Source organism: Nuphar pumila, chromosome 12 (assembly GCF_984573655.1).
Source record: "Nuphar pumila chromosome 12, dmNupPumi1.hap1.1, whole genome shotgun sequence".
Lineage (NCBI taxonomy): Eukaryota > Viridiplantae > Streptophyta > Magnoliopsida > Nymphaeales > Nymphaeaceae > Nuphar > Nuphar pumila.
Genome location: NC_143260.1, coordinates 30,780,526 through 30,805,624, shown reverse-complemented (window position 1 = coordinate 30,805,624; position 25,099 = coordinate 30,780,526). Strand labels below are relative to the sequence as shown.

General features: G+C 37.5%; 1 protein-coding gene and 1 pseudogene across 3 annotated transcripts in view; both read left to right on the top strand.

Annotated features, from left to right (window-relative positions):
• The first annotated feature begins 903 nt into the window (after positions 1-903).
• LOC149820512 (sulfate transporter 3.1-like) lies at positions 904-16,151 on the top strand (annotated as a pseudogene).
• Positions 16,152-22,859: 6,708 nt separating this feature from the next.
• Positions 22,860-25,099, top strand: part of LOC149820511 (coatomer subunit beta'-1-like) — a 44,394-nt gene continuing 42,154 nt past the window's right edge. For all 3 annotated transcript variants that reach the window (XM_089983139.1, XM_089983138.1, XM_089983137.1), the window contains exons 1-4: positions 22,860-23,036; positions 23,496-23,516; positions 23,681-23,742; positions 24,643-24,697. In XM_089983139.1, the coding sequence (XP_089839265.1) occupies positions 23,034-23,036; positions 23,496-23,516; positions 23,681-23,742; positions 24,643-24,697 (141 nt within the window). In that variant the 5' untranslated portion in view covers positions 22,860-23,033. The remainder of the gene's footprint in view (positions 23,037-23,495; positions 23,517-23,680; positions 23,743-24,642; positions 24,698-25,099) is intronic.

Sequence of the window (25,099 nt, the reverse complement as noted above, 5' to 3'; positions counted from 1 at the left end):
ATACTTTTTGGAACAATCAATCGGTTTTCTGTAATGTGAATAATTCTCATTTCTCTTCTCATGGTAAACCCTTTTCGAAGTATTTGGTGATGGATTTTATAAAAAGATGTTAAAATGTGAGTGAAAAAAAAATGTATATCTTTCAAAATTGTAAAACAATTTAATATTAATGGCGAATGCACCAACACAAAGGGCATCATTCCTTTTTTTTAAGTTTAGGTGTACTTCCCGGTGGCCTGCGAAGAGACTTCAAGGGTTGGGAAGCAGATCAGGTCATGCTGAACATGATCTTTTTGCTCATGCCAAAATCGTGGCAGTCTGTTTGCATTTTGGATGAATGTGGCGTAACATGGAACAATTTCGTTGACTTCTTAACTTTTCAAAATACAAAACGGACGGCCACGATGTTGGCATGAGCAAAAAAAACTCATGTTCAGCATGACCTGATCTGCTTCCCAAGGGTTGAGGCCAGCCAATGTAAGTCGGTGATGAGGGTTTTTTTTTCTTGGATTACCCAAGAAAAAAAAGTTGCTTTTCATTAAAGGTTCAACAATTTTGGATCCTAATCATACCCGCTCCAACCTTGGGTCATTGTGGCCATTGGATGGCAGATCCGACGGCGGAAGTTCACCGGAGCAACCACAACCGTCTTAGCTTTTGAGCCGCCAAAGCCGGAAGGTTAGGGTAAGCCTAAACACCAGACACGCAGGTGTCAATCCAACAAGGCATTACTCGGTCGCCACCTACGTGTAACCAGTAGCCTTATTCCACGTGTACATGTGGGCCACACCGAACCTTGGTTAAATATCACGTTTTGCTTTGCGGTTTTTCTTGCTCTCTCCTGTGACTTGGGCAAAGGAAGCCATGAGCAACAAAGAGGAAGAAGGAAGAAGAAAGGGATGGATGCCGGCGCCGAGAGGGTTTGCCACCGTGCTGAGAACGTCGTTGAAGGAGACATTCTTTGCCGACGATCCGTTCCGGCAATTTGAGGGCCGGAAGTTCTGCCGGAAAGTGGCATCGGTGCTGCGCTACTTCCTGCCCATATTGGAGTGGGGTCCGAGATATGACATGGGGATGTTGAAGGCAGACCTGGTGTCCGGGATAACCATAACAAGTCTTTCCATCCCACAAGGCATCAGCTACGCTAAGTTGGCCAATATATCGCCGGTGGTTGGTCTCTGTGAGTTTTTTTCTTCTTGGTGCTCTCTCTCTCTCTCTCTCTCTCTCTCTCTCTCTCAATGAAAGCACGTAGAGAGGACACAGACGGCACAGTATAGTTTACGGGAACGAATTTTCCACGTATGCCTTAAAAACCAAGTAAAGTTAAAGTCTCTCTCTCTCTCACTTCGGAGGCGCAGTTTGCCTTCATTCCTAACAGAAGGCTTCAACATTCCTTCATTCTGGCCACAGAAGTGTTGCACTCTCTGAAGATCAGCGGGGGGGCCTTTTTCACTCTTAAGCTTGACTTTCATAAAGCCTACGACTCGGTTCATTGGTCGTTCCTCTTCAACATGTTGGCGAACCTGGGCTTCGGTAGGCGTTTCTCTAGCTGGGTGCAGGAGCTGGTTACCAATGCTCAGTCACAGATTCAGATCAATGGGGTCAAGGGAAATCAGTTCAAACTTGGTCGTGGTCTTCGGCAAAGATGTCCTCTGTCTCTGTTACTCTTTAACATTGTCTCTGAAGGCATTTTGGTTTTGGTTAAGAGGGCAGTGGAGGATGGTCTAATTGAGTCTCTCGGTATTCAGGAGTGCCGTAGTCAGATCCTGACCTACGCGGATGACATAATTATCTTCGGAAGGGCGTCCATCCAACAAATGTTAAGATTTAAGCTTGTCCTTCTTTTTTTCCTATCGATGTCAGGGTTATCCATCAACTACGATAAGTGTTGTCTATCCATGGTCAATGCTCCTCCGTCAATGCTGGACATGGGCCAGCGGATATTCGGGTGCTCGGTATCGGAAAACTCCTTTTCTTACCTGGGTCTGCCGCTTCAAATCAGTCGTGTAACAACGGCAGCCTGGAGCGCTACTATTCAAAGGGTTCAGAACAAAATATCGGGCTGGCAAGCTTCTTACCTTTCTATCGCAGGTAGACTGACTCTCATCAAGCACGTTCTTTCTGCTATGCCAGAATTTTTTATGTCTATGTTCCTGATGCCTATGGGGGTTAGTAAGAAGCTAATTCAGGTAGTGGCAAACTTTCTGTGGTCGGGGAGAGGTACCAAAAACAAATGCCACCTTATAGGGTGGGACACACTTCGACTTCCCCTATCCAGGGGGGTTGGGTATCAAGGATCCAAGGATGAGGAGTATGATTCTCGTCGTGAAGCAGAGCTGGCTTGCACACCAACCTGGGTCCCTGTGTGCAAGCATGTTTCTGGCTAAATACGGAGGTGTGGAATCCTTGGTGGGGGCCACTAGCGTGCGTCAGCGCACAATGTCAAAGCTTCGTCGATCATGGATCCAAGCTTGGTCTGCGGTTCTGTTTCATAATGGAAATGTTGACTCGCAGTCTCAGTTCGTTGGTCGCATTTTTGCTTCGAACGGATCTTTCCACTCAAAAGAAGGCTACCTCGCTCTCCTACCATCGGGGGTGGACCGGTTTCCGACGAGCCTGCTCTGGGGCAAGGGTCCGACCCCGAGATCATGTTTCTTTGCTTGGCAAATTTTACACGATCGGGTGCAGACTGACAATTTCCTCAAATCCATCGGATTCCATCAGCCGAGTAGATGTGTGTTGTGCGAGGCGGCCGAAGAATCTGCGATTCACCTTTTTTGGGAGTGCTCTGTCTTTCAAAACATTTTCAAGGTGACTTGGAATAAGCCGGGGGTCAGCGTGCGCCAGGAATCGTTCGCCAGCGATTTGTTGTGGGGTCCTAAGCAAGTTCGTCATTGCAACTATTGGCGGATCATTTGGCGAACCTGGCTTCTCTCGTCATGGTGGGTTGTATGGATGACTCGCAACAATGCTATCTTTCGGCATATTCCGGCAGTGTTCAACAAAATGGTGAACCTTATTTTGGCGGACGTGTATGCCATTATTCGCATCAACATCCCTGATCTTCAACACAATCTGCCCACTAGGATCACTCATGACCCAGGGTGATGCTCGCCGACAAACTGGAGTTGTTCCGTGCTTTTCTGTTCACTTTTTTTTTTTTCATTTTTCTCATTTTTCATTTCTCTTCTTTTTTTTTCCTTCGTTTTGGGGCTCCTTGGCATGTCTTGGGCCTGGGGGGTTATCTGGTAGGTTCAATGTTGGTTGAACCTGTTTCGTAATGTTGATGGTTATAGTTCGTCTCTCTCTCTCTCTCTATATATATATATATATATATATAAAGCAAAACAGATGGAAAACATGCAGATAAAAAAATACACAAAAAATAGCTCAACAGATGGAGAACATGCAGAGAAACGCATGTCTCTCTCTCTCTCTCTCATTTTAATGTCTTGATTACCTAATGAAGATTTATCCTATAAAAAAAAGACAGTGAATCGTGAAGGTTATTGAAGGCATGCGGCACGTTTTTTTTTTGAAAAATACAAACAGGGCGTCAGCCTTGAGGCGCATGGTGGTGTAAGCTCAAGGTCTTTTGTGACGTAAAGTTTAGAAATTTTAAGTTATTAAGAATAATTTATTTATAAAACTAAGTAAATAATCGTATTTTTGTTACACTAACCACATTGATTAGACACAACGTTTTTAAAAAATAAATGTTTTTGTAAAAAAACTGGATTACTTGCAATCGTGCAAATATTTGTATTAAGTAATAATAATGTTTTGAAAAAATAAATATTTTGCAAAAAAGCTTAATAATTTGCATCTGTCATGCCAACATAATGACTTCTTTTGAGAAAAAAAAAAAATCAATGTCAACGTAATGATTAGAAAATAGTAAAACATTATTATTCAATTAGAGAAGAATTTGAATGTGTAGGTTAATTTTACCCATTATTATTATTATTGTATGCTTATAACGTCTATAAAATTAATCATGTATATTGTTTTTTTATTTTCTAATTTCGTAAAGTCATAAATTTGTATGGGTGCATAGTTTTTGTGATTATAGTGAAAATGCCAAGTAAGTCTATTATATAAAAATAATAATTACTAGGCTCATCCCACGGAGTTTTATGCTGCCAATACAGTGATCTTAAAAAAAGTATGGAAGGTTTCCCAACCTGCGGCTCATCCTATGTAGGGTGTCAACAGGTCGGGTTTGGGTGGAACCAGAATTAAACCAGATTTTTGGGTATGGTATCGGTTCTGGACTCTGCTCTAATCGGGTTTACTATCAGATAAATCATACCCAGACCCGATAAAAACTACATGAACCAGACCCGGACCATACCTTATAAAATAATATTTGTTATCATTTTTACATTGAAAATTTGAGGGTCTTAATCAAAATATAAACTATACTCGGATCCATGAATCAATTGGACGTACCTTTGGGGTCTGAATCTGGGTTTTAATTGGGTCTTCTTATTTCTCACCAGACCCGGACCCTATAGAGTTTGATGTGGGTCAGGTGGGGTAAGCCGGACCCGTTGACACCCTTAATCCTTTGCCAGTTTGCTTCTTTTCTCTAGTCAATGCGTATAAAACGAGGGTTATGAGAGATTGCAGGATTCTTTATCTAGTTCAAGTTTAATGCTTTTTTTGCATCCCGCTCATATTTGTTCATAAAATGAAGTCTTTAAAAAGCTTTATTTTAAAGTGAAAATAGCATCATGATTTTCAATGGTAAAGTCATTTTTGGAGAGGCCTGAGCCTTTTAATAGATGCTTTAGCTTCAAGTGGAGCTAGTAAGTTGTCCCTAAAAAATTTCTTTGGATGGAAGGTTATAACATTGTGCTAAAATTGTAATGTGGATAAAATGCACCGACCAATGTTTGAATGACTATTAAAACCATAATTACAAATATCGGCCATTTTTTTATTTTTATTGCAAGATTTTCAAAATATTTGATATAATTAGAAAACACTTTATTCTTAAAATATCACCTATTTTAAAAATATCATTTTTTACCTCTATACGGTCACTTTGTTAATACAAATAATTTCAATACTTAACCCCAAAGGGGTTTGGCCTAGTGGGATGAGGCCTAGGTCACTAGACAGGCAGTCTAGATTAGGGGTGGCAAAACCTGACACGACCCGCCAACCCGCCTCTTAGGCGGGTTCAGGTTGGGCTTAAGCCAACCCGTTTAATAAACGGGTTGACCCGCCTAACCCGTTTATTAAACGGGTCGGGTTCGGGTTGGGGGTATGCCAACCCGACGGACCCATTTAATAAACGGGTTAGGCGGGCGGGTCAACCTGCCAACCCGCTAACCCGCTCGCTACCCGCCAACCCGTTTTCCCAATCCAACCCATTTATTAAACGGGTTGGCGGGTCATGTCGGGTTATCCATTTATTAAATGGGTCGGGTTAATGTTTGCCACAACCGACCCGTTTAATAAACGGGTCGGGTTCGGGTTGAGGTGTGCTGACCCGCCAACCCGACCCGATTGCCACGCCTAGTCTAGATTCAAATCTCATGGGAGTCGCTCCTTGCACAAGCCAAAGCATGGTGACTCTCCGAGGGCAAGAGGTAAGCCCACGGAATTTTACGTTATCAGGACAATGACCTTGAAGTACGGGCAGGCAGAGTCAACGTGACAAGGTCTCCGATTTTGGAGATGGTTTCTCCATGAAAATATAAAAAAAAAATCCAATACTTATATTTTTTATTTTTATATTTTATATATTCTCTTATACACTTTTAAAATTTAAATATACCAATAAATTTTTATATTTTATATATCCTCTTATACTCTTATACATTTTTATATTTTATATATCCTGAGAAAATAATTTTTTTTTTAAATTCATTATGAAATTTACCTTTGCCGAGAAAATCCCGATAACGAGATTTGTGGCAAACTCTCTCGTGCTTGTGTGTAAGCAAAATATGACTGCAGCATCAATGTTTATAAATGGCTAATGTTAAACCAATTAACAAGCGCATTTCTTGTGCAGATTCGAGTTTCGTACCCCCTCTCATTTATGCAATGTTGGGCAGCTCCAAGAACCTAGCCGTTGGGACGGTGGCCGCAGCTTCTCTCCTCATGTCCTCCATAATAGGGCAGGTTGCCTCACCCACACAGGAGCCAACCCTCTATCTCAACTTGATCTTCACCTCCACACTAATTTCTGGCATTCTCCAAGCTACATTGGGCTTCTTCAGGTAAGACTTTCATTACTCAAAATTAAAGTAGGGATGGTCAACGGGTCGAGCAGCCTATGACCATGGACTGATCAGACTGGTTGGCCCAGCCCGAATTGGGCCTCAGCCTAGACCGGTTTTCGGCACAGTTTTGAGTGAGTGTGTGTATATCCATGGGCTGGCCCGGGCCATCAAATTGATACGCCAAGTTGGCCAGGTCTGGTCTGTAACCAAGTCCCTCGGAAAAAGCTGATTTACATCCTACTAGTTTTTGGTTCTTGTTTGAAAGGCAAGCTGAGGTTAGGCAGACCCCACCCGTTATTATTCAACGTACCACTGGGCTTTGAACCTGCAACGTCCCACCACAAGGAGACGTGCACTGACAGCTCCTACCAACCACGCAGAGCGCCCCCCCGTTGGTTCATCCTACTAGTGAGCACAGAAGCTCTTGATCATAATCACAAATCTAATTATTGTCATTTTCTCGATAAAGGAAAAAGTTGTTTTCTAAAAAATATCAGTATACTTAGTTTAAAACATATAAAAAATGTATGAAAATATGAGTGGAAATTAAAAATCTAAATATAACATTATTAGCATCATAATATCGTGATGAAAACATGATAATTTACAAATAGGTGATATTTGAAAAATGTCGTGTTTTTTAGGGATTATACCAGTTTTAAGCAATCTCTATTTGAAAATATCATGTTTTTCCTGGATTATATCAGTTTTTAGCAATCTCACGATAAAATCAGGAGATTTTTTTTCATAAAATGGCCGATATTTGTGACTATGCTCGATCATTAATTCATCACTTAGAAGCTTTTCATGGTTGATTCTGGATTTGGTCCTTGTTGAGCTTGCTCCATACCTAATCAGAATATCGGCGTCTGGATTGAAGTACCAATGGCTTCCTTAATTACCATATAATGCATGGTAGGGCAGTGGGACTGATACCGGACTTACTTCCACTACCATGTCTTGAACCCGACCCAGTTTTACCTAGTCTAGTTGTACCCTTCCATGTTTGGCTGGGGTCCTTATAAGATAAGCATTAAGCAGCTGGTGCGCTCACCTAGCTTGGATGGTCCTTCATTTTGTATTGACTTTAGGGTAATTGTAAGCGACCAAGGACATGACCTAAAATCCACTGTTCTGTGTCACTGCTATTTGTACAAAATCTTGGGCATTATACCACCGAGGTGGTATCCCATGTGGTAATGAAGAACACATGTGAGTCGGATTGGGATCGAATATCTGACCCAAATCACTAATTTTTTAGTAATGAATTCAAGGTCTTTACACATTGATTGCTGCACCATTTATTTGCCGAACTCGATATCTTGGTCAGCTGGCTTAGTTTTCCTTGACTTCACTCTTTGCGTAGGCTTGGGATACTGGTAGATTTTCTTTCCCATGCAACGATCGTTGGATTCATGGGGGGAACGGCCACGATCATCATTCTTCAGCAGCTCAAAGGCATGCTTGGATTAACCAAGTTTACTGGTGAAACCGATATGGTTTCAGTCATGCGGTCTGCTTTCTCTCAGACTGATGAGGTATTGTTTGCTTGTTTAATCGTTGGTGTATTCAATTAGCAATGGGGGTGGTTAGACCAAGGAAAACCTTTAAGGTTACCCTTACTTATCAGGGAGTACACCAAGCTTTGATTTTAGGGCAAGGGACACTCTTTAAGGATTTTGAACTTGTGACCTCCTGTTAACGTGGTGGCATTCACAAGTCGCTCTTACCAGATAAGACGTCACCTTGCGTTGGGACGTTGCTGGTTCAAAACCCAATGATATAGTTGTAAAACTTGTATGGGTCTGCCTAACCCCAGCTTGCCTTTCAAAAAAAAAAAACCCTTTGGGCACCTATCAAATGCTTTTATTTAGTCATGAACATACAAAAACAATTTCTTGCTTTCATTGATGGCCGCCTTTTTTAGACTCTTGGACTTCGCTATATATATATATATATATATATATATATATAGAGAGAGAGAGAGAGAGAGAGAGAGAGAGAAAACCTACCAAACCTACTCACTAAGAAATATTTTATCAGATTTTTTGATATTTTTTTCTAAATTCTGACCTTACAGATGTGTTATTTACTTAAAATTGACACTTGGATCTTGCATTTTTTATAAAAAAAAAAATGATATTTGGAGTTTCAAAAATTTATAAAAATTGTAACTCATTGATTTTTTAAACCTTATAAAAACCTATTAATGCATAAGAATCAAATGCTCCAAGAACTGATTCATATAATAACAACAAGCACATAGATCACATCTGTAAGGTCATAATTTTGAAAAAACAATGAAAATTTGATATAATATTTCTAATTAGTGGGTAGGTTTTCATTCCCTTATATATATACCATAACTATTGACAAATTCTAAATATTGAAGTCTTTGAGGTGGACTGAAATTGTTTGACTACTCTAACTTAATTCACACATTTATTGTTGCTTTTCAAAAACAACACTTGTGTGAAGTTTGCAACTTAGGCTCCGAGGTGCTGTTTGGAGGCAGTATGTTGAGGCTTCCCCAAGAGCACTTGAGGGGCCGAAGGTGTTGCCAAAAGTACCGCCTTGACAACAGAATATTCTTGGCAACTCCATCCCAACACCCCATTTTGGAACATTACAGTTTAGCAAAACCATGTCTAGGCAACACAAGGAAACGGTTTCTTCTCAACCCACCGCTCCCAAGTGGATCCTTAGATTAAGTTATTTATCTTTACCCTTTGATGGCAAACTTCATCACCGCCTCACGGCTCGGATCATGTTCGGCTCATAAAGAGCTCGTTCAAACTCATAAAATAGACTTAACAATAGGTACTCGGCTCGGCTCGACTCATATAAACTCGTTAGGTATTAAAATATATATTTTACATGTACTTTTTTTTAGTCATATTTATTCCAGCTCTAGACCAATGTATTTTTTTTATAAACATGCAAGTTGGAACTCAGATTGTTTAAATCTAGCTCATTATGAGCTCGAACTCGGCTTGGCTCGCCACAAGAATGAGCCAAGTTTGAACACTTCAAACTGGGTTCCTTCATCTTGTTTACCAGCCTTAGGAGGTGTTTCATAGCGGTGTGTAGGGCCTACAATATACAGTTATCGAACGGGAAACAGAAAACTACTCCTTTTTTTCCTTGGCAAGAAGTTTTTCTTTCCATTTTTTAAGGAGAAAAAGTCGCTGCTGGATGAAGTTATGAACATGTAGTGATGACTTTATCCCCCCAGTCAAAAAACCCTCTTAGGGTGTGTTTGACAACCTGGACAAAAGGCGCCTAACAGCTGTTTTTCAGAACAAAAGAGGCCGGGACAGTTTTGTCCCCAGACACGCGCGTGCTAACCAAATGCGGGGGCAAGCCACGGTGCAGCTTTGTCCCTGTGCAGTTTTTGTCCAAGCACGCACTTATAACGATCATTTTTGCGTAGATATGCACTAATTTTACACTCTACGGCTTTGCAGTGGAGATGGGAGAGTGGGGTGCTCGGAGTCGTATTCATTCTCTTCCTTCTTACGACACGCTTCATAGTAATGATCTAACCAGAATCAATATTTCTTTGTTTATTTTTCCATGTTTAAGGATTAATCATATATTGACAATTTGTATGAGTCCCCATGATCATGAGGTTCATGTAATCATAAATTCAAGATCAAGATTTGTAAATTATATGCAATTCAGGAGTCATGTCATTTAAAGAGTAAGCAGCAGAGGCCCTACAGCATACGGTGGGTGATCAGGTGCAGCGGGAGCACACCAAAAGTGTGCAATCACATTGCACCTGTTCCTGATGGCACCTGGCGGCCTGTAACAGGACGTCCAAACCATAATAGTGGTTTGTCCCCATGAGAGAGAACCAGTCTACTTTTCGGCATGCAGCATAACATTTCTCAATTTTATTTTCTTTGATAATCCTTTGTATTGATGTCTTTCAAAAATGACTGCAGAGTAAGAGGAAGCCACGGCTGTTTTGGATTTCAGCCATCTCTCCATTGGTGTCTGTGATACTAGGAATCATTCTAGTGTATCTTACTCATGCTGAGAGTGAGAACCATGGAATTCAAATTGTAAGATTATCTCTTTTCACTTCATGCTTTTTCCTTCAGAAAATTAAAGATAAAAAGTAAAAGAAAGATTTTGTATCGTCTTATTTAATAATTATAGTAATGAATAACACATCAAAACAACTGCAAAGTTGCTTTTGAAGAAATGTTTGAATGGCAAAACATGATAAAGATTGCATTGGACAGGCTGCTCATTGATAATGGGCCTTGGATAGTTCACTAATCAGATATCTGTGATGGTAACACCATACTAACCACCTAACTAATACAATTTTTACTTCCATTTGTCAATAGAAAGAATGGTTTTTGCGCTTGTGCCACATATACAGATCATGAGCAATTTGTGAGTGGGAAAATGAGAAATTAGTGCCAAGGCTAGCCAATCTACCTATTTGGTTGCATTCAAGTGCCACATGAAATTCAAATCCTTTTGAACTTATGATTTTCCTACTGCTAGTAAGAATTCAAAATCTGAATCATTTCCCTAGATTTTAGATGTTTTTATCATGCCTTATATGGATTAATTGACAAAGATACAAACTTCCCCAGATAGTCTAAAGGAAGGCTTCACTAAAACAAAAAGGCCAAATTTCTCCATATTTCCTTTGCACCAAGATGCATAAAAGCACCATCTTCATACACTTTATTTAAAAGGAATCAGGTTTTGGATTTGAATGTGTTGGAGTTCGTGGTGATACATATATTGCTCAATTAGCTTCCACATCCCAATAGCTAAGAATTCTCTTTCCCCATGAATGCGGCTGCTATGTTCAAAATTCTCAATTACATGAAATAAAATGCCTGACTGGCTGACTCTATGACCTATGCCTATGACTAGTGGAATATTGATCTTTGGTGTCAGACAAGCAAAGCAGGGCTCTGTTTGTGTTCATGACAAGAAGTGTTTCCTTTTTTTTATAGTGATTTGATCAAGCAGGGATCTGTTTGCAGGTTGGCCGGTTGAAGAAAGGATTGAATCCCTTGTCAATAGCAGATTTGAATTTTCAATCCAAATACTTTGGTGCCACATTGCAAGCTGGGATAATAACAGGATTCCTGGCCCTTGCGGTTAGAAACTTGGCCTCTTATTCATTTATTGTTTTTGTGGTGCTTTTGGAAAAGTGATTTTTTTTTTCTTGATCTCAATTAGGACTTAAAAGAGCGCTTTTTCCTTGTGAATTGGAAGACTTTTCTGGTCTGAGTCAAGTTTGGATCTAAATTTTGCTTTTATTGCAAGATCAAGGTACTGGTGTAGGTTCAGTCCTACAAGGACCAAGTCTGATGCAAAAAAAAAATGCATAAATTGATTTTGGATTTCTTAGCTGAATGGAGAAATGGGCGAATATATTGTGGTAGATCATAGCCATTGACAGCCATACCAGTTATAATCATACTGTTATTCATGCATCCTAATTGTTTTTCCTATAATACAGGAAGGTATTGCTGTTGGAAGAAGCCTTGCCATATTTAAACACGAACAAATTGATGGAAACAAGGAAATGATAGCGTTTGGGATGATGAATATTGTTGGCTCTTGGACCTTTTGCTACTTGACAACAGGCACATCTGTTTCTGATTTATATTTTGTGCTCTTTTTTGGCTTATGTGTTCTTTGTCGGTCTGGGTCCTGTGTGTTTTGTTTGCCGGTTTCAACGTCTGTTGAACCTGTCATAATGTTGATATCTTTGATTCGTCTCTCTCTCTCTCTCTCTCTCTCTCTCTCTCTCTCTCTCTCTCTCTCTCTCTCTGGGCGTGTGTAAAATGAACTAATAAGTGGCAGAACCAAACACTATAGGCACCAAGTTGACCAAGAACTATGGGTGTGTCTGTGTGTGTATGCTCATGTTTGCATCTAGTTGATCTGAGAACCACAGCTAAAATATGAGCAACAACTTGACCACATCCATGGTTAAGTTTAGGCTAGGATTGACTTGAATAGATCAGACCATGTCATCAGGTTCCATGATGTCTAGTGGACATAGGACATTAAGCAAGGCCTTGCCTGATAGATTTCAGTTTGAATTTCTCTGAGTCAAGATGTGTTAATTCAAGTCTTCATAAATTTTGTTTGATTGCACATTCAAGTTCATGCTTGACTATTTCTGACATCTGGTCCTTTCAAAATTTGCAGGGCCATTTTCGAAGTCGGCTGTGAACTACAATGCTGGTTGCAAGACAGCGGCTTCCAACATTGTCATGGCTATTGGAATGATGCTGACACTCCTGTTTCTAACCCCTCTATTCCAATACATTCCTCTGGTGGTCTTATCAGCAATCATAATATCTGCCATGCTAGGACTGATCAATATAAAGGAAGCTTATCATCTCTTTAGCGTCGACAAGTTTGATTTCTGCATCTGCATCTCTGCATTCGTTGGAGTAGTCTTTGTTAGCATGGATGTAGGCCTTATGATCTCGGTGAGACATCTGACTAGTACTCAAGAAGAAATCTTAGCTGATGAAAAATGCTTGGTATGGAAGCATAGCCAATTTGGCACTTGATGCAATTCAGTTAGATGCACAAAAGGACTACGAGTGAATAGGTGCAGGGGCATTGCAGATCACTCAGCAAAAGCCTATCATGGGCACACTATCAATGCACAGTTTTGGTTAAATAAGATGTCCTCAGCCAATGCTCAAGTTGAGCTAGTTTTGAGGCATTTATTGTTTGTCAATCTGAATCATTGAACACTGTTGTGGGAGGTGTACTTAGGACACAGTGTCAACATCCTTTAAGACATTTCAGGCCATTTATCAGGCAAATAAGAGTAGTCAAGCAATTTTGGATATCTACTGGGAGTATTGAGGTGAGTTACTGGGGTTTTCCCAAGTCTGGACTCCAACTGAGATTCGATTAGACTTTGATTAGATTTCGATCAGGTAAGTTGGGTCAAGTCTTTTATAGGCAAGTTGGGGGATAACTGTTGTTGGTTCGAACTTCAAACCCAAGACCCATCAGTTGTGATAGTGTGACCTAACCATCCAGCCATGTTGTTCATCAAGGCATGTTATATTGATCAGATCCAGATCAAGATGAATATGATTCACATTTAGCCGGTAAAACAAACCTTGGTATTTAATCATGAGCTGAATGCTGGGCATTCACACACACATACCCGAATATGTTCACACAAGTTTAGGTCCCTTATCTAGAGATCCTAGATCATAAGTGAGATCAAACCAAGCTTGCCATGAAGGGAAACGGAAACAAGAAACATGTGGGAAACAGAAACGGGAAATAAGGCTTTCTCAAGTTCATGTGAAACGGGAAACGGGATATTGTGTGTGTGTGGAGCAAAAGTGCACATGTCGACAATACAAACGAAGAATATTATAAGTTTACATAAACTTTACTTTTTTTACTAATATTATGAAAAATAGTAAATATTAATAATTTTGCTATAAAATATATGATTATGTTAGGACTAAAATAAGTAATTAAAATTTTGAATAACACACATCTCAACTTTTCATTGAAGAAATTCTTACTTAGAAAAACTTGCAAAAAATGTACAGAGACATGTTTCCCAAATAAGAGAAACATGCTTCTCATATAATTTAAGTAGGTTTCTCACTTGATGGGAAACGGGTTTCCCATATTTTTTTAAAAGTTTTCTACAAGCTTCCGAAATGCATGGTTTCCCGTTTCAGAAATAGTTTCTCAGGAAACGAGTTTCCCACATGCAAGTGGAGTTTCTGGTAACCCTGGATCAAGCCATCAGCAGCACCCATTTGCACTTGGACTATATTATAACTGTGAATCAGTATGACTGTACTCTTAGAGATGGGATGATTGAGTATAAGACCTCTCAAGTGGGCAATGGATCCAGCTCAGCTCCATCATGGACTCAGTCATTACTTGTGTTTTATGTCATGCAGCATTGAAACATGCAAACAAGCATAGACGCACAGCATTGGTGAGAATGATGGCAATAACTGCAGTCTTAACATCCCTATTATGGATTCAGAATGAGCCTTATTTAGAAGTAGAATTAGAAGGTTTTGCCATTGTGTTAGTAATTTCTTGTTCTCATATCTTGATTTTTCAGGTTGGGATCTCTATTGTGAAAGCTCTTCTCTATGTAGCTAGGCCAGGTACCATATTACTGGGCCGTGTACCTGACACACTGAGTTACATTGATATTGAGCTATACCCTCATGCAACTAGGATTTCTGGCATCCTAATTCTTCAGTTGGGCTCACCTGTTTACTTTGCAAATGCTGGATACCTAAAGGAAAGGTAAGAAAAGGAGCAAAGCAATAGCTAGTAATCATCATTTAACTATTGCAGTTACTACTGTAATTATGCATGCATACATAATACATACATAGGTACATGTATATATATATATATATGGTTGAACTTACTCGGTGCTCTATGACAACCAACATGCACTCAAAAGGATTCATTTCTGGTATGGACAGGTTCAACATTGATCTGTCCCAAACTGGGTTATTTCTTTGTTCTTTATAAAATTTACAGTAGGTTGGATCTGCACACCTTTATTTGGTTGGATGCGCTCTTTCTATGCTTAAGGTCTTGCACAATATGGACCAACCAAATAAACTTGCTAGACATACTAGGCAGGTCTTGGGCGTGGTATTGCTATCTCATGGTCTGACCTATTAACAGCCTTTAGTTGTTAGTTACTTGTTATATAGTTTATAGGAACATCAAAACCCTGATTTACCAATTCCTATACTGTATTTTTTTTCTGCATCTAAATTGATCTCATGACTCAAAATTTAAACGCTAATCTTCTTTTATCCATTTCTAACTGTTAAGCTTTTGCTGTGTGCAGGATATGGAGGTGGATAACTGAAGAAGATGAATATATAGAAAATCATAATGGAAGTGAATTAAGTTACTTAATACTTGATATCACTGGTAAATATTTAGAATCCTAGTTAATATGCATCAAGATTTTTCCAAAAATTAATCCTATAAACCTTTAAACATTGTGATAAAAAATGCTGCTGTGGAAATTTTGAGCACCAGTGCTCATAATTTCCTAGTCAAATTATTGTATGATCTGAACTTTTGAAGTATATGCTCCATAATAATGTGGACTGCTAATTACTTGATTATAATTTTGAGTTTAAATTCTTGAAAACCCTTCAATGTGTTGCATTTGGATGTCCTGTGAATCCTGAAGAAGTTCATGAAACTCCAGTGACTCTAGTGCTAAGCAATATTGTAGTTCATGGACTTGTTGAACTGCAACTGATGCCGAATGCCTCCTTGGTAGTTATAGATCTTGGATTTTTATGTATATTCTTTTCTTTTGTTTCCATTTATGAGTTAAAAGATATTGTAGAGGTGTCTAGATCAACCAATTTCATCCTGCAGGAATAACCAGCATTGATACTAGTGGAATTAATATGCTAGAAGATTTGAAGAAATCACTAGACAAAAGGGGAATCAAGGTAAAGTACAAAGTGCAATGGTGCATTTTTAACATCATATAGTATCCAAAATTTGTTGTCCTATACTGTTTCTATTAGCAGTAGAAGATTTAGAGTTTTTGAACTTGGTTATGCTTTCTGGGATATCAAATGCATCTGAGGATATGACAATTTTTTTATCTTACTGCATGAGCAAAACATTAACTGCTTCAGTGAATCACTTTGCAGTTGGCGCTGACGATCGCAGGAAGGGAGGTTATGGAGAAGCTGTCATTATCCAATTTCACTGAATTTGTTGGGCTTGACTGGATTTTCCTGACACTGAGCTGATGCCGTATCAGAATGCCAGTTCATGCTGCAAAATACAAAGCAAGGGAAGACACCAGAGGGCCATGACTATGTTGGTATTGAAGGCATTGGTCACAGAGACAAACCCTGAGTCCAAATTAAGAATAGGACCATGCAGGCAATCAGTTATATATATGAAATTTTGTGAAATGGACATAGTGCTCCACAAAGATAGTGAACTTGCATGGTGAAGCCATGCCGCTTGTACATATTTGTTTTCAGCATGGAAAAATGCATAGTTTGCCCCAAAATAGTGTGTGCTTGCATGGCTTACATGGGTGATCACAAGAAGCACATCAAAGAGTATGTGTGATGTGGGTATGAATGAGGGCATCAATCTCAATTGAAGAAAACATTTATGTCAACAGTAATCTATGTTACACGGACACTCCATTTTGCCATCCGTACCCGTGTTGACAGGCATAGACACCTGGACCCGCCATTTTACCCTCTTTACAAGAAAGTTTTATTCAATTTACAATTTATAATTATATTTTCTGTTTATAACTTTATATTTTCATTATATAATATATATTTTAGATATAGCATATATATTTATATTATATTCAGTTTATTTTGAATTTATGTGATATTTAATATATATAGCCATGTCCCTATACCCATATTTTTTGGAATTGTTGTGTCATACCCTCCGTACCTATACCCACACCCGTACCCACATAGACAATAATTAATCTTTAATATGACCATTACTTGAAAATCAAGTGATTCCTTTGATGATGTTTCTGTTGTTGCTTGGCTATAAACAAAAAGCCTTTTGGTTTGCCGGTTGCCAAAATGGATGATGAGTCATATGGTGAGGGCGACTTGTGCACGGGCAGTCACAAGTTTGAAACCCATAGGGGCCATCCTTGCTGCAAGGTCGAAGTTGGGTGTACTTCCTGGTGGACAAGGGAACCTCAAGGTTTTTATCAATTGGAAATCTGCCAACGTACGGTTGGTAATGAGAGGGAGTTTTCTCATGGCCTATTAAAAAATGAGGGGTCATTGAAGGGCCATTATATATATATATATATATATATATATATATATATATATATATATATATGGGGTTTTGGTTGGGGCTTGCATACATCCACAAATAACTCTCTCTCTCTCTCTCTCTCTCTCTCTCTCTCTCCAACCAAAATTTCATAGAGGAGGAGAGGTTTATTTATAACCTCAGTTAATTGGATACAATATGAATAATGGAACTTAAGGTTTCCCTGTTGCAATACATCTTAACTGGTTTCCTAGAGGAACTTCTTTCAATCAATGCTCTTTCTTGATATGCAATCTTCTTCTCATTATAAACTCTTAAAGCAATAAGACTTGCAATAAGAGACCACCTTGTGAACACCAATCTTAAACTCTCCATAATCATCCATACCTTGGGAGGAGTCCTTGACTTCCTTGGATTCTACATAATCGTCCAACCCTTGGGAAGAGTCCTTGACTTCCTTGGATTCTATTGAACCATCCAACCCTTGGGAGGAGTCCTTAGCCACCTTAGAGTCTTGACTTTTAACAATGCCTAAAGTGAATATAATAAAATTCCAAAAAAACAAAAAGAATTTTGTGACATAAAAAGTGAACTGATAAAAAAATCAACAGATAAGTATGTAGCAAGTTTGGCCACTATACAAGAGACTGTTGAGATCGAAAGAAGACTCATCCCAAGCCAAAAGAAAAGTTTGTTATTGTAATCTCTGGAACCTTCATAGTGGATATGGATAGGAGGTTAGTACCTAAACACTAGGTGCACTATGCATGTGGCAAACAACGAGAACTTTTTTAAGTCGTATGTGGCAGTGAGGGAGGGATGTAATCTCTTTATGCGAAACTCTTCATCAACTAAAGTGTTGAGAAAAATGAGTATAGAAATCAAGTTCATATTCGAAAAAGTTCTAATACTTAAGAATGTTCATTATCCTCCAAAAGTTCATAAGAACTTAATCTTTGCAAATCTACTATCTCAAAATGGTTTCAAAATTATAATTGAGTCTGAGATTGTAACTGTGATCAAGGGAAAACTCATTGTAGTTGTGGTATGCTCAAGATGAGCATCAATAAATCTATTTCTTTTGTTTACATGGTTAACTCTATTTTTTTGGCACTCACGATTATGACAAATTAATTCGTGTAGCATTCATAATATCAATATTTTTTTATTGCTTCCTTACCATATCAAAATGAGATATAATCATAAGTGTGAAACATGTATTTAAATTAGACTAACTAGACTTTCATTTCTTATTGTACAATGATTATAAAATGTTTGAATTAATGCATTCAAATGTGTATAGCATGGATAATGTTATAAGTTGTAGTGGCAATATGTATTTTATTACCTTTATAGGTGATTATTTTAAAAAAAATTATGTTTATTTGATGGATCATAAATCTGAATCATTTTCTAAATTCTTTATTTATCTTGTTTAAGTACAAAAGAAATTTAAAACTGAGATTGTTTATTTGAAAATAGATAAGGGAGGTGAATACTTAAGTGAAGAATTTGATAAATTTTGTATTTGATTATGGTATTATTTATCAAACTTATACACCCCAAACTCTCGAACATAATAGAGTAATATAAAAGAAAAACCAAAACACTTGTGATTTACTTCTTAATACGGATCTACATACCAACTTATGGAGAGAGGCTCTATTCACTGCTTGTTACATTCTAAATTGAGTTTCTTACTCTCAATCTAATAAATCACCTTATGAATTATTGTTTAATAAGAAACCTAATCTTACTTATGTTCGTGTTTGAGGTCACTTAGCATATGTTAAAATCCTGAAAACAAAAGAAAAAAATGTTGGATCTAGAGCACTCAAATATGCATTTATTTGTTATGTTGAACATGGTAAATCATATAGATTTCTAGATATTGATAATGATGTTATTATTTAGTATAAAGATGCATCTTTCATATATCATAAAATATTTGATTATCTTCTTGATGGTAGTCCTATTGTAGTTGATGAATACTTGCTAATGACATGATTGCAAATTTCAATGATAGCGATACTGAATATGAGATTGAAGTTATGCATAGTAAATATATTATAAAACCAACTAAATTCTATTTTTTATGCAATCCTGATTGAGAATTATACCGCATATTTTCAAGAGGTTGTCTTCTCGAGATGATGCCTTTTAGAGAAAAGCTATAAATAATAAAATTAATTCAATTATGACTAACAATGTCTAAAAATTAGTGCATTTACTTGTTGGTTATAAAATATTGGTTTCAAATGAATTATTGAAAATAAGTTAAAAGCACATGGTACAATTAAAAAATTTAAAGTTTCTTTGGCTGCAAAATGACAAACAAAAATGTGTTGATTGTTTTGATAATTTTGCTCCTGTGACCATAATAGCTAATATTAAAATTGATTACTATAGTTGTCATATATAAGCATGAAATCCATTAAATGGACATGCAAATGACTTTTTTTATGGAGAATTAGATGAAGAGATAGAGCAACATGAAAACTTTATAGTGTAGGGGCAATAAATCAAAGTTAGCAAGCTCGAGAAATTCTTATAGATATTAAAAAAGTTTCCCCCTAAGCAATGTCATGAGAAATTTGATAGTGATCTGGTAACTCATGATTTCAAAATGCATGATGTTGATAAATGTATTTATAGTAAAAAAATTTGTCATTATAATTTATTTATATGTTGATGACATGCTTATTTGGGGTTCTAATGTTGAATGTGTGAACTAAACAAAAACTTTTCTATCTTTCATGTTTTGTACAAAAGATTTTGATAGTCTAGATATTATTTTATGAATCAAAATTGTAAGAAATAATATTGAATTGCATTAATTCAATCACATTATATTGAGAAGATTCTTATAAAATACAAATATTTTAATTATTCACCTTCATACACTCTATATGATTTAAATATGAAATTAACTTCTAATGATGGTGCAAGTGTCCAACAATTAAAATATGCTATAGTGGTATAGTCTATGCAATGAGTAAGATGTGTAGATATATTAATAATTCTATATATCATCATTGAAATATTGTATACAAGATTCTTAAATATCTTAAATATACTATAGACTACGAGATCCACTATACCAAGCTTCTACTAATATTGAAGAATATAACGATGCAAGTTAAAACACTGAATCTGAATATATTAAATATACTAGTGGATAAGTTTTCACCCTTAGTGGAAAAGCAATTGCATGGGGTTCTAAGAAACAAACCTATATAATTCATTCTATAATATAATATGAGTTTATTGATTTAGCATCTGATTGTAAAGAAATTGGGTGTCTTAAAAGTATACTAATGGACATCCCACTGGATGAGAAACTCATATTTGTTATTTAAATGTTTTGTGATAACCAATAAGCTATATGTAAAATTGGTAATATGAAATATGATGAGAAGTTTATACAGATTAGTTTAAGTAACAGTTTTGTCAGATAAATGATTGATAACAATGTTATATCTTTGAAATGTGTAAAGTCATGTCATAATTTAGCACACCTATTAATAAAAGTTTTTTTGAAAGATGTCATCATCAAAACATCAAGAAAAATAAATACTAAATCAATTAAGTCATCATCTAAAGATACTCAACCTAAAACACTGGAGATCCTACATATCTAGGTTCAATAAAAAATAAATTAATGAATGACAAGTATTGAATACATTTATGTAAACCCATTCCTTATTAGTGCTCATAAGATATATCGAATGTGAGAATTGAACTAATAACTTTGAATGAGTTTGTAAGTCTTAAGGCTAATGTGTGCATTACAAAACACCTAGACAATTTGACCTATGTGAGTGTAGAATGCTTCTTATGAGAATCGACATTCTCTAGAGCACTCATGAATCTAGACAAACAAAAGGCTCTAAATATGTCAACTCAAAATCCATAGCATATAACTTTGAAAACCTATGTGTGGTGAAAAAATCAGTTAACAATATAAGGAACTAAGTTCAAGGTAAGTTCACTTAGCACTTTGGTTAATTTATATTTTCTTTTAATAAGATGGGGTTCAAGTTCAGAAGACACTCTAACAAATGCATAGGTTTTTTATAAAAGTCAAACAAATTTTGAAACTAGTGGGAGATTATTGGAAAAATTTTCAAAATAAATTATTTTCTATGATGAGAATGTATATATCACTTGCACTTTATAAAGATTTGGTTCATTTATTGTTTTTCGCTAAAATACTTTTGAAAATTGTTTAGTTCTATATATGCGAGAGATTTTTTTTTTGTAGTTTAAATAGTCTTTTCACTATTTTTAATACTTTGAAAACCTTTATATCTTAGGGTGGCTTGAAATTGTTGCTGCACAATGCACATAAACGAACACACTTACTTTGCATGAAGCGCTTTGATGACACACTTTGCACTTTATACTTCACATGCTCGCAATGACATGAAGTCCCCTATATCCATTTTGACCATACAAAGCCCACATTAACTTTTTGATCGAGCCAACTTTGTCTTTTTCACGTTGATTTGACCTATTTGAGAGCATTTAGGTGGTGACTAAGAGGCTTTTTGGTTGTTGGATGATTTTGAAGGTTCTTGACCATTGGTCAAACTTGATTTGTCTATTTTGATTATCAAATTTTTTTATTTTTCAAACTTTTCTTATTTTATATCTTTTTTGGCGCTTGTTTGACTTAGCAAGTTCACAGGTGGGAGAGTTCATTTGGTCTTGTGGAGTAGTGACACTCTTGAGGTTTAAGCCTATTTGTATCTTGGGGATTTAGTCGTCCACAAACCCAGTTCACATCTTCAGAAATCCTGAAGTGGGACAATTGATGTTCTAAAGATAGCGATCTTAAAAACATGCCCTATAGGATTGAGATATCAGTTTTTCAAAATCCTATTTTGGGCCACTGTGTTCCAACAATTTTTATAAGAAAAATAAAACAGTAATTCTTTTAACATTATATAGACATTTCTAATGCCAAAAATGTTTGTTTCATATTCAAACACGCAAGATCCTCAATCACCCTTTATGGTGTGATTGATTACAGCAGAACTCATAGGAGATCCTCGAAAACAAAGATCAAGGGATGGGGCCCATGGCTTAACCCGACCTCCATGCCAAGATATGATCTCTGAACCGAGGATTTAAGATCCTTGTTTTAGGCCAAAAAATATCCTCAAGTCCCTGTATTTTAAGTCCAATGCTGGGAGGTTGGACTAGAGATCCTCGGTTCTGAATTACTAGGATCTCTAATCAAAATCCCTTGAGTCTCACAAATGCACCCTTACCCTTATGCTCATGCATCTCAAATCTTCAAAAACTGAGTTTTCTTCTTCTTCTCTGGCCATTGCACCACATCAGCACTGCCCCACTCCAAATCAGATGATCCAGATCCTCAGACCTAACCTTCCGGCAAACTTGGCTTAATCTGATCCGTTCTCATTCCTATTCAATAGTCTACATGGGCCCGGGTCCTCTCCAGTCGGCGGGTCTCAAGTCGGGGTCCATCCCCGTCAACAGCGGGGTAACCTCGTAATATTTGGCCAAACTGGGGTTGTTTTAAGAAAACCCCGATCTCATTCGTTCTCGGAACAACAAGAAAACAGTACAAGTTTGTAAATACACAAAAATAAAGTTACCTTCAACACAGCTGCCACCTGTAAGGTTGATTGGATTTTTACATTTAACGCTAAAATTATCTGCAGCTGGCATATTTTTCCGACATGACTTGACGTTTAGATTATCAAGTGTTTCATCAAGATTAAAGTATGGAGAGAACTAAAGAGAAATCAAAGAAGGAAATTACAAAGGCCCGCTTCGCTTCTTCGTTAGCGCGGGGTCAGATCTTTCTCTCTCTCTCTCTCTCAGCGGAAAATTTTTCTTCTGATTGTTTTAGCGAATTTCTCCTCCCTTGTTCGATCTGCCCCTCTCTCAGTTGCTCCTTCGCTCGGATTCGTCTTATCGCTCTTCGGGAGTAGCAAAATGGTAGGTTTTTTTCTTAGTTTTCTCTTCATTATTTTTTTCCCTTCATTTCATTTCCTGCAATTTCCCTCTTTTCGTGATGTGCTGCTTTGGAAAGTCCTAGATCTGTTTGCAACTCTGATGGTTTTCTCGATCGAGTGCTCCGGAAACACAAGTTTCTTTGAATTCGAGGGCTCCGGATCTCGAAAACGGGTTCGGATGTCGCAATTTCCTTGGTTTTTGGAGGCACTAGGCCTAATTTTCGGAATTCGATCGAATGTTTCGGTTGATCTGATGTGCGAAATTAGGGTTTCTGTGATGGATGTAGTGTGATTTGTTGTTCCCGATCCGTGTGTTCGCTTGATCTAGTTCGGATTTCTTTGTTTTTGTGCAAGGCTAATGTCTGGATCCGAAAAGTTACTGATCTTTACTTTTCTTTTGTTTTTTTGGTTCGCTTCGCTGCCCCGGTGATGATCCGTACAGCCTCTGAGGCTCGAAATTAAGGTTCTCTCTCTCTCTCTCTCTATGTGTGTGTGTGCTCACTAGTGCTAGTTTTCTGTGTAGTTACATTTTTCGAAGTGGTTTTGGTCATGATTTTTTCCAAATGTTCTTGTGTTGTCCCGTTTGATCTTTGAAGTCTAATAAGCGGATACCTTTCATTTGATCAGAGGAAACTTGCTCAAAGATCCGAGCGAGTGAAATCGGTGGATCTGCATCCGACAGAGCCATGGTAATTCTGCTCTCCTCTCTCTGTAGACTCTGTACCTTTATCTTGCCGTTTCCTGTCATTGGTTTTATGAAATGAACTAGTATGCGATACGGGAAATTGAAAACATAGACTACGGGGGAAGAGTCCGTGGCATATGGTTGTACCAACACTAGGATGCTGCTGTCTATAGCTATCAGCAAAATATGATTTGTGTCAAGACCATTGCTCTTCTTAAGTGCGTATGAAATGACATCTGCTGGATTGCTTATGAAAAAAGAAAAAAGATCTGATGGATCATAGTCGGCTAATGCAGTTTTTTTTTTAAATAACTTTAAGAGAAAAAATAGGATTCATTCTCTGTATAACATCTGTGGCTCCTTTTGTTGATTCTTCTGGAAAAACTTTTTGATCTACTTATTAAATGCTTCTTAGTAAGTTGTCACTTCTCGCTTACTTATGGACCCTTCATTTTCATACTTCCACTTCTTACATTGCTTCTCGATTCCACTTTCCTGTTTGGCATCTTGGGTTGGTTATCTGAAAGGCCAGTTTTAACGCCACTTCTTGTTTCATTTTTATGGATACAAGTTAGTTTTACCGTCTGCAATGCTTAGTCTAGTTCTATAAGTAGATGGGCCATTTCAGGTACTATACGATGCATTTGCTTTTTGTGCAAATGGAATTCCTTTCCTAGAAGAATGTTTCATAGAGATCTGCTAAAGCAAAGTGCCATTGACATATAATTTATGAAAAAAAGATAGTAGTACTAATAACTTCAAGTGTGATTTCTTATTGCATATAGAAATAGTTCTTGTTTTATGTCTTTCATCTACCTGTCTGATGATATTATTGTCTTGTTTGGTCTTTAAAATTGTCATTAGTTTTGGTTTATGATTCACATTGAACTTTCCCCTTTTGCAGGATTCTAGCAAGTCTTTATTCCGGAAGTGTTTGCATTTGGAACTATCAATCTCAGGCAAGATACATGATTTATGGTTTTGCTTTAGTTTGATTCATCTTTTAAGGACATGTTTTCTTCCTTACGGGAATTGTTCTCTCATATTTGTGAGAGAATGATTCTCACGACCCCCATTTTCTCACATCATTGCAATGGTGTGAAAATGGGGGTGTGAGATAATGAACCAAATATGGTTCGTTCTCTCACAAATGTGAGAGTTGGAGTCATGGGGTGGAGTTCGTGGCTTTCATTCTCGTGGGAATTCTCTTACGAGAGAAAGATTTTTTTGAAAATCTCTCAAAGGGCCATGCAAACAAACACTAATTATTTGCATTCTTTCATGTGGCTCACTCTCTAATTGTTTTATCCCCTATGTTAGAAATGGTTTATTTCCACAAGGCATCTGCTTTCACGAACAAG